A 14201-nucleotide genomic window follows, 5' to 3' on the forward strand; every position below is an offset into this window, starting at 1 on the left:
CACAGACCGCAGGCAGAAGTGACGTATGCCACCTCTTAGCTAAACTCATAAAAACCTGCGAGATTCACCACACTCTCTCTTGGCCACTCCTCTGGCTAGGTGCAGAAGATCCAAGAGAGGCTCCAAGGCCAAGATATGATGGAACTGCAAAATGGAAGGAGACTGGGTCCCTGAATGATGATGGCAAGGTTCTCCACCTGTTCAAGAATATCTAAATTGACTTTGGTTGAGTAAGAAATAAACTTTCCCCGTGTTAAACCATTGCAATTCGGGGGCTTGCCTGTTATAGCAGCTACTGTTACTTACCTTTACCAATACAGGTCTCCTTTCCATAAGAAGTGCCATGTACCGACTGCCTCTCCTAGGTCTGCTTACTTAAGTCTGCCTATTGCCTGGATTGTTGGTGATCCCTGCAGACTATGGGCACACAGCGCACGTCCTCAGCATATAGCAGCTGGACCAGTCAAAGGGGCTCTTCACACAGGCCAGCAGGTCAGGAAGCATTGTGTCAGAGCCACATCACATCCCAGTAGGCTCCTGCTGTCGTTATTATAACCCAGGATGCCCAAGAAGACTTACGCCCTAGACCTGTTCTGTCAGGTCAGCAGAAAAAGCCAATCCCGCCCTTACCCCGGCTTGAGCATCCCATGGCTTACCCCAAGGTTTTGGAAACAGCAGGCTGACCATACTTCTTCACAAAGCCCCCTGCAATTAGGAAACAAAGAGAGAGAGGCTTGAAGAGTTGGGTGTGAGCCACCAACTCGGAGCAACAAAGGTCAGGAAGAGTCAACGACAGGTGTGGGGTGGGATAATGCCGGAAACAGCTCGCCCTGACTGAGCCCGTCCTGGGCCAGGCACTATGGTGGACACCTGACATACATCATTTAAGGAAGCTGGTACCACAACAGCCTTCTGTTTCTTAAACAGATGAGAAAAAGGAATCACAGAACCAGTAATAGTGCAGAAATGCATCCACGCGCACCTGTTCTAGAACATTCAACCATTCTGCTGAGCTATTACATGCCACTGGACCTGCCACTCTGGGGATTCTCTGTGATGATCCAGAACCTCTCCAGAAGGTGACCCTGCTGAAGCGAGGTGGGCAGATGCGCACGCATGTCTCTCACCAGATCTAACCGCGCTGGATACAGTCAACACTCCATCCTCCCACTTGTGGCCCTGCAAACAGCAAGATCTGTCCTGCTGGCGCAGCGCAGGTCCCTGGCGCTGAGCTTTGTGGAGCCAGCCTCTTGGCAGAATCTGCACCAGCAGCACCCTGGACACTGCAGGTCCCGGGTAAGGTGCTGTCGTGCTGGACAGGAAGAGGTTAAATAGCAAACCTGGGGGGTGGGGGTGGGGGAGGAAGATTGGCTCCTTTTATCCAGCCAGCCAGGAGGGACCATTCCTCATGTGACCAGGAACAGGAAGTGACCATAAGGTGATGGGGTGTTTTTGAGGAATAGAGAGGGGGGAAAGGAGGACATTTCTGAGATAGAGATCAGCCTAGAAGTTGTTCTAGTTTTGCCACAAGCTGGGAATGTTTATAAAACCCCACCCAAGGCACACACAGAAAGTATGGAAGTCATTCCCTGAATATCAGCGGGCAACTGCAATGGGAAATTTGCAGGGTGTTTACTGGAAAAGGGTAAACTTACTTAAATTCCAGCACCCACTGCATCCGTATGAATGCGTAGGAACATGGGAATGGGGGCTGCGTATTTTCCTTCGCCGTATCTGGCTCAAGGATTAAACAACCTTAGTGAAAAAAGGATTAATAGCAAACCCCAGCATCACATGTAAGTTATGGTTCCAGTGGATTGACAATTATTATACATGTAATTCTAGTTAATGTCACTATTTAGCGAGTTGTGTATAGTTTTCATTCCACGTGGGTTTGGTTCTTGCCACTCAACAGTCTGTTCAAGGTTAAAACTTGTATGCAGATAAAAGGAGAAACTTGCTCTGGGAGGACCCAACTGACCATCACCACCAAGACGCTGGGGCCCCTCAGACAATCGCCCTCAGATGCTGGAGGAAGTGCCAGCCAGTCAGTCCTTTTCCAAAGTACTGGAGCGAGTAAGAATCTTAAGCTCTAAAGAGGCTCTGTTCTTAGACCAGCACCTTTCTGTCTGCGCCTCCAAATCAAAGGGAATGATGCTAAACGTAGAAAAGAAAGTTTACGAAGCTGTTCATTTCAATCTTATTGGTAATAGTAAAAATCAGAAACAGTGTAAACGTCACACAGTAGGAAAATAAAAAGTGGCTAAGTAAAGTGTACAATTAAACATCTTATTCTGCCATCAAATAAGAATATATGAAGCAGGCAGAAATAGGTTAAGATACGATATCATTTGCTCTTCAGCACACTCCACTTGGGTGGTGATCCCCTGTACTGCACTGAGCTCATCCTGACCACTATCTTGCCAGACCCAACGGGCAATCCTCACCCCCAACACTCAGGTGAGCAACGGCTTTTGCTATGGGGCCACTCCACACCCAAGCACGTTCTCTTCCAGACTCTCCTGCTCTCATCAGGTGCCTGTTCTTCAACCATCTTCCCTGTTCTACCTTTGCATGTGGGACTACCCCAGGGCTGAGTCCTGCAGGGGTCCTTGCTCTGCACTGCTAATTCCCCCCCCAGGAGGTCTTAGACGGTCCCATCGCTTTAAATATCATCTACAAGCTGATGACTCCCAAACCATATCCCCACCAGAGCTTCCTATTTATTCATCCTTAGTATCCAGAACAGTGCCCAAATCCTTATAGACTTCAAATACTTGTGAAATAAAGGGATCTTATGAAAAAAAAAGAGCAGGCTACAACATTATCTATTCGATGTGATCTTAACTAGGAAAAAATAAAGTATTCAAAGACAGGAAAGCAACCAGAAGAAAATATATCGAAATGTTATTAATAGTGATTGTTTTGGGTGGTGGGACTATGAAGAATTGATTCAGCTGTATTTTTTAAAACCTATAAATACGACGGTAAAGAAAAAACAAGATGCGGTCTAGTTATCAAAAATAAAGAAAAAAGGAGGGGTGGGGTGGAGAAAGAAAGTAAGGAAGGCGATTCTGGTGCCCAAACAGGTGAAAGGGGCCTCTTGCACCTGCTAACAGCAAAGCATCAGCCACGTACCCGGTCACTGAGACTCCCTCTGAAAAATATCTATGTACGCTTCACAGCATTTATCATGCTACTGTATCACTCATTTCACCTCAGAGCAAAGATTGGATAAAAATTAGACTGATCATCTGATGAAGGGATAAACAAAATGTGGTCCACTCATATGATGAAATACTATTCAGCCACACAGAAGAATAACGTACGGACACGTGTTTCAACATGGATGAACCCTGAGAAAATTTGCTAAGTGAAGAAAGCCAGACTCAAATAAACGTCTGATTCCATTTGTATGAAATGTTGAAAAGAGGCAAATGGATAGAGACAATGTACATCAGCAGTGGCCAGGGGCTGGGGGAGGCAGATGGGGAGTGACCGCTCAGTGGGGATGGGGTTTCTGTTCAGGATGACAAAAAGTTTTGGAACTAGATGGTGGTGATGGTGAATGTACTTAATGCCACTGAATTGTATACTTTAAAATGTTGCAATGGTAAATTTATGTGTATTTTAACCACACTAAAAAAACAGACCAAGCATTTTTAAGATTCTTGGGAGCTAAACATCTTAATCCAAAGACTAAAATTCTTTTATTCCTTAAAAAAAAAAAAAAGCAAAAATATGACATTGCCTAAAAGAAGAGCAAAAGAATGCTGTTTGGAGGTACTTCTGTATCAGTGAGAGCAATTTATGGTATCAACTGAAGGTAAGACAGCAAGCCGGCAGCTAGAAATGGAACAGGGTGCTTATTTGAATGTGGGTTAACACCAGAGAGTTGACATCAAAACGAAAAGAGAATTTGGGCTAAAATAACTAACAAGTCTATTTATAGGCAAAAATTTGAAGTTGCGAGTTGTCAGATAAGGCAAAATTAATTTTGTGAAACTATGAAAATCTGGCAGAACAGTAAGGCTATGGAGAAAAATAAGTGGAAAGGGGATTAGGATGGAAATGCCAAAAATAGAAGAGTAAGTTAAGAGAATCGGTGAAGACAGGATCGGGTTAGTGAGGGGGGAAAAAAGGCCAAGGCACTGAAAGTATTTAAACAGTTCTCTTAGATTTTTCAAGGACAAGTAGAAGAGAATGCTGGCAGGTTTTAGGAGTGAAAAGTTCAACAGTGAGGGAACTGGTGCTTTTTGTTAAAGGATACAGAGACTGGGTTGGGACAGACAACGGTGCAGGCAAGGCGAATAATGTGATCAAGATGGTAAGGAGACGAAATGCTTCCAAAATACGTGATGATATAACTTATCATCCAAACAGGGACTCGTGACACTGGAAGGGACATAATTAATAATCCTGCCGGGACAATAGGAGTAAACCAGGGCTGTTCCAGGCAAACCAGGGAGCAGTCGCCCGACTCACAGGCAACTTCAAAGTGGATTTTAAGGATTGTTTAACACAGTGGTTTTAATCAGAAAAAAGTGTCCATTTTTTATAACAGATATTTAGTAATGCTCCCTGAGCCATCCAGAGAGTTCACTGCTAGCCACCCATATATCATCTCAAAAAGAAAATAAATGTAAAGCCCTAACTCAAATACTAACCAAAAATAAAAGGAAAAATAAAAGGAAAGTAAACTACCCTAACACTTATTTCAACATGTAAGTGTTCAACATGATTATTTCAGTATGTAAACGCCCAGGTGCACTAGAAGACGCAATGATGCTCGCAGCGATTCATGGGACATCTGGATTTAAAAGCAAATGATCAAGCAATGCGCTGTACTAGTAGTCCCGGAAAATGAAGGCACACAGGTATACATGTGGAGACCTAAAAAATAAAAAGTGGAAAAAAAGAATTATTTCTCAATAAAGAGAAAGAATTAAAAAGAAGAAAAATATTAAGGTGGCCTAAAAAAAGGTAGTGTTAGGATCAATGGCAAAGTGGACATGTGATAAAAAAAAAAAAAGTACAGGGGCACCTGGGTGGCTCAGTCATTAAGCGTCTGCCTTCAGCTCAGGGCGTGATCCCAGCATTCTGGGATCGAGCCCCACATCAGGCTCCCTGCTCGGCGGGAAGCCTGCTTCTCCCTCTCCCACTGTGTTCCCTCTCTCACTGTCTCTCTCTGTGTCAAATAAATAAATAAAATCTTTAAAAAAGAAAAAAGTACGAGGGTCGCCTGGGTGGCTCAGTGGGTTAAGCATCTGCCTTTTGCTCAGGTCCTGAACTCAGGGTCCTGGGATCCGGTCCCACATGGGGGGGCGTCTGCTCAGCGGGGAGTCTGCTTCTCCCACTCCCTCTGCCCCTCCCCCCGGCTTGTGTGTTCCCTGTCTCTCTCTCAGGGAGATAATAAATAAATAAATAAATAAATAAATAAATAAATAAAATCTTTAAAAAAAAAGGTACGAAATAACCTTAAAGGAAGATAATATAGCAAGACAAGTTACAGAGCACTGAGATACAGAAAATGAAAAATAGAAGACCGCACGTGTGTGTGTGGTGTCGCTAACTTTCTCCCCTTTCCTCCCATCCCCATCATCCAAATCCTGATCTGTGCCTAGATCTGACTCGTTCTTCCAGGACTAGCCCTAGTCTCTCCTCCAAGAAGACATCACAGACCATCTCAGCCTCCAGAGCCTTTGTTCTCCTCTGAGTTTACAAGACGATGTGCCAATCATTTGGCCAAGAAGCCCATTCTGCCTTGGCTGGAGTTGTGCTTTTGCTTAACTCTTAATGTGCCGACGTCCTGTCTGACCAACCAGGCTCCTGCAGAAAGGATTCGACAAAGTACTCTCTCCCACACAGCACCCCACACAGTCAGCACCTCATAAATACATCCGGATACTGAATCTTAACTGCAATGTAATAATGAAATGTGAGGTCAGGAAAGTCAGTCTGAGGGCAATCACCAACCCTCTCTGCCCTCCAAGCCCAGCACAGAGTCAGCACATGCAATACCACCTGGTGAATGAAGAGGCTGGAACTGGGAGAGACTGGCTAAGGGTGGGGGAGGGGCCAAAGACTGAGACCAGTGAGGCCAGGGTGAAGGGCTGCAGCGTCCACAGTGACAACCAAAGCAGGGCCTGCCAGGGGCACTGGCGGATGCTGTGGAGTATGGTGACATTGGGAGTCACCCTTCAGGAGCAGAAAGAGACCAAGGGACCTGCAGCTGGCTCTTGTGTAGAGCAAGTAAGCGGTGAGGCTTTTGCCAAGACAGCCTTGACACGCGACTATTTCACAGCCAAGAGACTGTGGGGCAAAAAGAACAACGTTCATTTCTAATACATTTATACTGTTAACTTTGATGAGACAAAAAAGGACAAAACCTCAGAGCATCCCGATTGGATTTTTTTTTTTCAGTAGAGCACAGGCCCCTACAAAAAGGAAGGGGCATCAGGGAGTGCTATAAACTGAAAGGAGTTCATAGAGTCTCACTGGGTAATATAATTACAGGTCTGTAGGAAGGTGGAAAATGTAGATTAAAAAAAGATACTACAAAGAAATAAGAGCACACACGCTCGTACGTGGAGAATCACAGCAGACACTCCTGAGGCGGACAATAATTTAAGACTCGGCCACTACAAACAGACATGGGCTCAAAATCCAGAATGTCATCAATCTAATCCAAAGTGAAAATAAAAAGGATCTGAGATATCTGTCCCTGAAAAAGGGTAGCGGCACAAAGGTGGCACAGGAGCATTTCCTACAAATCCCCAATCCCCCAAGAACGCTGGTGGCACCAGTAAAAGCAGGCAAGCAGTCACTGGGGCACTCTTCACCCTTGAGTCCCACGACATGGGGTCACTCTCTCCAGGCTCGCCGCCGGACCCTTTCTCTCCCACACTGTCAGGGAGCCTTGGCTCGCGGGACAAGGGTTTCATGGGGGTGTAGAGAGAGGAGGCTGCAGGACTGGGGTGGCTGGACGATGAGGGATGGGCAGGAGGCTGACCTTCCGGAAGAGAAAAGGCAGGCAGACCTGGGGCGGGGGGCAGGCCATGTTTGGAATAGGGGCAACTAAAAGGCAAAGCAAAAACCTACAGCCCTTGGCATCCACTGGGCCAGCCAGTGGTGTAGATAAGGAAGGAACCGAGGAAAATCCGTGTCTTTCTAGGATAAAGGAACAAAAGTGAAACAAGTGAAATGGAAGTGAGGGGGCAGAGGTGAGTTGCTTTCTATCGTTTCATTGGCCAATGTGCTATTAAAAGATCCAGTACACTGATCCCTCTGGTTTGGATCTGGGAAACGCCTTCCACAAGGAAATAGAAATAACCATTGCTCAGTCAATTTCAGGAAATCGATGCTTAAAGACAGGAGACCAATGGCGGCCCCCCTGCCACCACACACTTTAGTGAGATATTTTGCCTAAATCAAACCATGTCATTTTCTTCCTTGATACCCTCCAATGGCTTTCCATCACCAGGGTCTAACCCCTGCCTGCCTCTCCAGACGTACCCTCACTCGGCTGACCCCACTAACTCTCTCACTATTTCTCACTCTAAACCCATAAGTCTTTGTCTGGGGCTTCATTTCTGGTCTCAGCAGCAGACTCAGATCACACACAGGGCAAGTCAGTGATGGAGAGTTCATGTCTCAGGAAGAAGCCCTCCAGTGAGGACAGACGGGGGATCTGGGGGTAAACACTCTACCCTTCAGTTAACTCCGAGTTCCTAGGGCCACTCTTCTCCCTTAAATCCCATGACCTGAGGTCCCTCTTCCTCCTGCTGTCACATTCCAGGCAGCCATCTTTCTCACACATAGTCAGGGAGTTCTTAATTCTATTACAAAAGTTACACTTGTTACTTAGTTATAGTCTCTCTTTCTCAGTATGAAGTAGATCTCAGGGGGCAGGGACTCTGTATGAACTGCTCTGCTCTGTCCCCAGGGCCTGACACAGAGAGGAGTGGAGCTGTGAATGGGGAATGGATACAGGGATTTGCTCTTCCCTCGCTGGAGACATTGTAGGATGAGGGCACGTATCTTTGTTCTGTGGCACAGACAAAAGTGGGCAGCCTCAGAACCCATCACCTCCAGGGGAGGAAGCTGGGGAAAGAAGTCCACAGACATGGAGGAGGACTCTGCACAAAGGATGGAGAGAAGAAAGAGGGATGACAGCCAAGGCCGGGTCCAGAAAGGGGGGGGGGCACTAGGTGTTTGCCCCTCCTATTGATTTCAAAGAAAACTCCCTAAGAGGGAGCTCCTGGCCAAATCTACTCCCCCGTGAATACGTATTCATTATTTTTAAATATACTTTAAAAAATTGTTCATTCTAAGCCAGAGTGGTTAGTGGCTTGGAATTTATGTTCCAGAGATGAAATAAACTTTATCCACGTCCTCTGAAACTATTGCTCTTGCTACTCCTCTGCCCCTAGAATAACCCTTTATTTCTCAGCATCCCCTTTATAGCTTTCTTACTGCCCAGGGCACTGGACATGTCAAGCATGGCCAGAATAACCATGTCAGTTATTATCCAAACTGGGACTCTTCTGAAAGTCAAAGGAGGATTTATTTATAATGACATTGGCGGAGTAGGCATAAAGCAGATGAACGGTCACCCCAATGACACCTGCCATGACCACAGGCCTGCAAAAGAGGCAAGCACCTGGCAGCCACTTTTTACGCTCATCACCCACCCCTGTACAATGCAGACTGGAACATGGTGGCACCTGTCCTCAGGATGACCAATCCCAACCTTGCCAGCAACACGGAGGAAGGACTGGATGCAAGCTGGCTCTGGTTATATTATACCTGGTCTCTGCACATCTTTTCCTGGCTTTGTGGCTGCTCTCTCGCAACCTCTGGGCACATGTTCCCATTCTGCCTTTCTGGCCCATATCACATACCACTGCTAACTTCTACAGCAGGTCTGTTACTTAGCTGATATTCCTAATGGATAGCTACAAAAGAAGAAAGGTGTCAATCAGATTCCATGAAATAATTCAGGAATATTCTAATAAGGTATTTAGTGATGGTTAATTTTATGTGTCAATTTAACTCAGCCATGGGGTGCCTAGATATTTGGTCAAACGTTAGTCTGGATGTTTGTATGAGGTTGTTGTTTTTTTTTTTTTAAGGTTTCATTTATTTGAGAGAGAGAGAGTGCCCATGCAAGCGGGGGGGGGGCAGAGGGGGAGGGAGCGGGACAAGGAGACTCCACGCTGAGTGTGAAGCCTGACCTGGGGTTCGATCCCATAACCCTGAGATCATGAGCCAAGCCGAAACCAAGAGTCAGATACTTAACCAACTAAGCCACCCGGGAGCCCCTGTATGAGGTGTTTTCGGATGAGTTTAACATTGAAGTCAGTAGACTGAGTAAAACAGATTGACATCTCTAATGTTGGTGGGCCTCATCCAATCAGTTGAAGACCTGAATAGACTGAAAAGGCAGACCCTTGCCCAAATAAGGAGGAATTCCTCCTGCCTGACTGCCTCTGAACTGGGACATCGGTTTTTCCTTTGCTGTTGACTTAGACTGAAACATCAGCTCTTCTGGGTTTGCAGCCTGCTGACCTTTGCATTGAAAAACACCATCAACTCTGGCTCTTGGGCCTTCGGACTTGAATTGGAACTACACCACTGACTCCCCCGGGTCTCCAGCTTCCGGACTACAGATCTTGGGACTTATCAGCCTCCATAGTCATGTGAGTCGATTTCTTGTAATGAATTTCTTTCCACGTATGTATGTATGATCTACTCTGTCTCTCTGGAGTCCCCTAATAGTCGGTATAAGCACTAGCCCACTGGTTCTCAAAGCAATGGTCCCCGTGTGCAGCATATCAGCATCACCAAAACCTGCTAGAAATGAAAATTCTTGAGCCCACCCCAACCAACTAAATCAGAAACTCTGGGGCAAGGCCTAGCAGTGTGTGGGTTCAGAAGCCCTTTAGGTGATTCTGATACATGCTTCCATTTGCGAATCACTGTATCAGGCTAAATACATCCCGTTGGCAATTGAAACCTTCCTAGCTACTCAAAGTGTGACACAGGGACCAGCAGTGTGGGCATCATCTGGTACTGGTTAGAACTGCAGACGCTCGGGCCCCACTCCAGACCCGTGGAATCAGAATCTGCATTTTTAACAAGATTCCCTGGGGGATCTGTCGGTCCCTGCGTTTGCACTCAGCAATCCTGTAAGGTGAGCATGAGCCATCCTGAGGCCTGGACCTCCTCTGGGCCTGCCAGTTTGGCTTACCCTGGGCTCCTGAGCTCAAGTCTTCAAGTTAACCCTCTATTACTTGAAATGATGTAAGTGACTCCCTGGCCCCCGGAACACAAAGGGCCCTCTCATCAGACTCAGACCAAGTCTGGGGCACACCTGTCACTTCAGCATCACCCCTCACTCCACCCCAAGTTCTAGGCGCACTCTGCGGCTGCGATTGCCCAGGACTACTCACCACCTTCTTCATATACATGGATTTTCTTTTTTCTCTGCGTAACCCTTGTTTATCCCTATTAAGTGGGAGCTTCTAGACTGTGCTGTCCGACATAACAGGCATTAATCATGTGTGGTCATTGGGCACCTGAAATAGGACTAGTCTGAATCGAGATGTGCTGTGAGCACAAAATATACCCCAAAGGCTGAAGAATGTAAAACATCTCATTAATAATTTTATGTTGATTTTTTGTTAAAATGATAGTATCTTGGATATACTGGGTTAAGTAAAATATTTTATGAAAATTGACTTCACCTGTTTTTTTAAATGTGGCTGCTAGAAAATGTAAGATTATGTACATGGCTCACATTATATTTCTATGGACAGCTGTGCTGGAGGACAGTCCCGTGGCCCCTCTATCAGAGAGAAAGCTCCCAGAGGGCAGGTGCCATGTCTCTTCTTTGCTGTGTACCAAGTCTCTGTGACCAGCCCCCTGGAGGTGGGGGAATGTCGGGATTGGGCCACAGAGAGCCCTTCCAGCGCTCACACTAGGGCTGCATCTCAGTGCAGAAGGTCATGAACAGTCCTATCGTTGAGGCACTTGTGCTCATGGAGTATGTTGCGTGTTTCCTGGCCCCGGTTACCAAACAGGAAATCAGACGGAGGAGCGTATTCCTCTACTCTCCAAGCAAAGACTTCTCTCTGGAAGTAGTGCTCAGGATGTTAATGGCAGGTTCAAATATGACAAGGCCACACTTACCGGGTCCCTACTACTTGCCACTGCCACACCGATCCTTACACACCCCATGGGGCAGTGGTGGGCTCCAGTTTACAGAAAAGGAAATAAGGCTCCAAAAGGGGAAGTTTTCCATAGTGAGAAGTCAGTGGAGCTAAAATCCGAGACGGTTTAACAACACTGCCGTCTGAGCTTGACCACTAGGGGGTCAAAAGTCTTCACCTATGAATTAGACTTTTTTTTTTTTTTTAAGATTTTATTTATTTATTTATTTATTTATTTATTTGACAGAGATAGAGACAGCCAGCGAGACAGGGAACACAAGCAGGGGGAGTGGGAGAGGAAGAAGCAGGCTCATAGCAGCGGAGCCTGATGTGGGGCTCGAACCCATAACGCCAGGATCACGCCCTGAGCCGAAGGCAGACGCTTAACCGCTGTGCCACCCAGGCGCCCCCTATGAATTAGACTCTTAATTCGAGGACCTCTGCTCTTTCCAAGTAAGAAGCAGAGTGCAGAGTTGGTGAGCAGGCAGGAGGCTGCTAGATCCCCTTTGTAAGAATTCCCACTTCCTTCCAGGCCTGTGGTCTACGGGGTGGTGCTAGGCCACACAGCAGCTGAAACTGACCTCGGACGCAGAAGCAGAAGGTCCAAAGGGCCACTCCCATGTAAAGACGCTGCAGCCTTGAGGCCGTTCTCTATGTCCCAGGATTAGAAGACAGAAACTGTCTTCAGTGTTCTGGGCCTGAGTCTCCCCAGATTAAAACCAAAGGAGAGGGTGCAGGGCTGAGAGCCTTCGTCTCCCCTCATTCCTCTATAGCTCTCCTGCTTTCTTTCCTCCCCGTCGCCCACGTTTCAGCTAAGCAGGAAAAATTTTAGTGGGTCATCACTCTCACTTTCTCAATAATGGGAATTGAAAAAAAAAGATTTCGTATTAGTTGGGTTTTATATACCTCTTCTGCATGCCTAGCCTATTCCATTCCTTTAAAATGGGTCACGGAAAACAAAGGCTAGTCCAGTCTACAGAGACCACTGAATTTAGACCCTTTATTCTGCAGACACAGAGGTCCAGAGGTTTAAAGTTACACATATGACTGGCAAAAGTTGGGACCAGGGGGGCGCCTGGGTGGCATAGCGGTTAAGCATCTGCCTTCGGCTCAGGGCGTGATCCCGGCGTTATGGGATCGCCCCACGTCAGGCTCCTCTGCTATGAGCCTGCTTCTTCCTCTCCCACTCCCCCTGCTTGTGTTCCCTCTCTCGCTGGCTGTCTCTATCTCTGTCGAATAAATAAAATCTTTAAAAAAAAAAAAATAGTATGGCCTGTTCTTAATGGGGGAAATTNTTCCTAATTCCCCATTTCCCCAGCAATAAACAGAAAGCCAGAAAGGGGTATTATGGACGGAATTTTGTGTCCCCACCCAAATTCCTATGTTGAAGCCCTAACCCTCGGTGTGACTGTATTTGGAGACAGGGCCTGGGAGAAGGTGAGGAAGGTTCAATGAGGTCTAACGGTAAGGCCCTAGTCCGGTAGAGCTGTTGCGCTTCTAAAAATGGGAAGAGACACTGGAGCTCTCTCTCTGCCATATGAGGACACAGGGGCCATCTGCAAGCCAGGAAGGGAGCTCTCACCAGAAACCAGACCCAGCTGGGCCTTGATTTCAGCCTTCCAGCCTCCAGAACTATTAGTACATACGCTGCCTTTACTGAAGCCATGTAGTGTGCAGTATTTATTATGACGACAGCTTGAGTTGACTAATACGGGGAGAAAATAATTTTTATTTGTGAGCTCAACTCAAACTTTGGATATTGAGAAGTAGAGGGGACAGCACAATACCAGAACTGTCCTAGATGAGAGCCATTCAGAGACTCTGATCAGGGGCCACTTCCCATCTGGAATGCTCCAGCCCACAGGCAGTTGAAGGTCATTAAAAGGAATGAGTCACTCAGTTAAAGAATTTGCGGAAAGCATCTGAACTATGCACATTCTGTTCCGTGAAACAGCTTGCCTGTCTTTCCATGATGTAGGGAAACAGGGAAAACATTGGCCCAGGTGCACCTCACCCCCTCTGGAACCTTCCCTGGCTACCTTAATCCTCACATCCCGTGTCCCTCAAAACCAGGTTGGGAAGACTGTCTCCTGAGAGGGAAGAAAGCGAGTCTGGACTTCTGGTTTAGTGGCCCTTAGAAAGGCCTGTAAGGGTCGGGGGAACCCTGTCATACCTCTGAGGGCCTGACAGCCCCCCACGTCCTTTTGGACATCAGGCCTTTAAGTAGCAGACAGTGGCCTGAACTGGAAATATCTCCCCAGTGGAGGGGCTTCAGCATGTGGGGGACACACTAGCAGCAAAAGAAACAGTTTTACTCACGGTCAAATGTTCTCCCTGGAAGTTTTAAAGATAATAAAGTTGACAGAATCTTTTAAGTACACAGGGGGTGTGGGGTGGAGACAAAATAGTGTTAACACATTGGTATATTTATCTCCTATATATTTTTCTGAGTTTTACAAAACTTTTATAAATAGGTGAATATTACTTTATAATGATGATAAGAAACACTGTTCATTCATTCTCCAAATATTTCAGTATTTATCCTGTGCCAGGAAGTTTTCTAGATGCTAGAGATAACAGCATAAACAAGATCAAGTCCCTCGCCTCCTAATGTTTCTAGTTAGAGGTGAGGGTGGAGGAGAGAATTAAAAAATGGGAAATAGTGATGAGTGCTAGGAGAAAATATTCAGAGGGAGTGAGAGGATGGAGAGTCCTGGGGATGGGGTGGTCAGAAAGGGTCCTCGAAGGAGGGGACAGGTGAGCAGAGACCTGACGGAGGCGAGGGCTGCAGAAGGAGCTCTTGCTTTGACGGGGAATGGCAGGGAAGGCCCTGAGGCTAGCTCAAGGAAGGGCAGGGGGCCTGGCTGGGAGTGGTGGATGGGTCTAGAGAGCCAGGTGGTACAGTCTGGTCTCAGTCTCAGTGTGAGGGGAAGCCATGGGAGGGCTGGAGCAAGAAACTGAGCTGATGTGAGTTTGACAGTGTCTCCC

The 14201-nt window shown here is 46.7% G+C and overlaps 1 protein-coding gene across 3 annotated transcripts in view; it reads right to left on the reverse strand.

Moving 5' to 3' along the window:
- MYLK (myosin light chain kinase) overlaps window positions 1-14201 on the reverse strand; it is a 263098-nt gene that overhangs the window by 116379 nt on the left and 132518 nt on the right. For all 3 annotated transcript variants that reach the window (XM_034659556.1, XM_034659553.1, XM_019803103.2), the window contains one exon: window positions 657-705. In XM_034659556.1, coding sequence (XP_034515447.1) covers window positions 657-705 — 49 coding nt within the window. The remainder of the gene's footprint in view (window positions 1-656; window positions 706-14201) is intronic.

The sequence above is a fragment of the Ailuropoda melanoleuca genome, chromosome 1 (assembly GCF_002007445.2).
Source record: "Ailuropoda melanoleuca isolate Jingjing chromosome 1, ASM200744v2, whole genome shotgun sequence".
Classification (NCBI taxonomy): domain Eukaryota; kingdom Metazoa; phylum Chordata; class Mammalia; order Carnivora; family Ursidae; genus Ailuropoda; species Ailuropoda melanoleuca.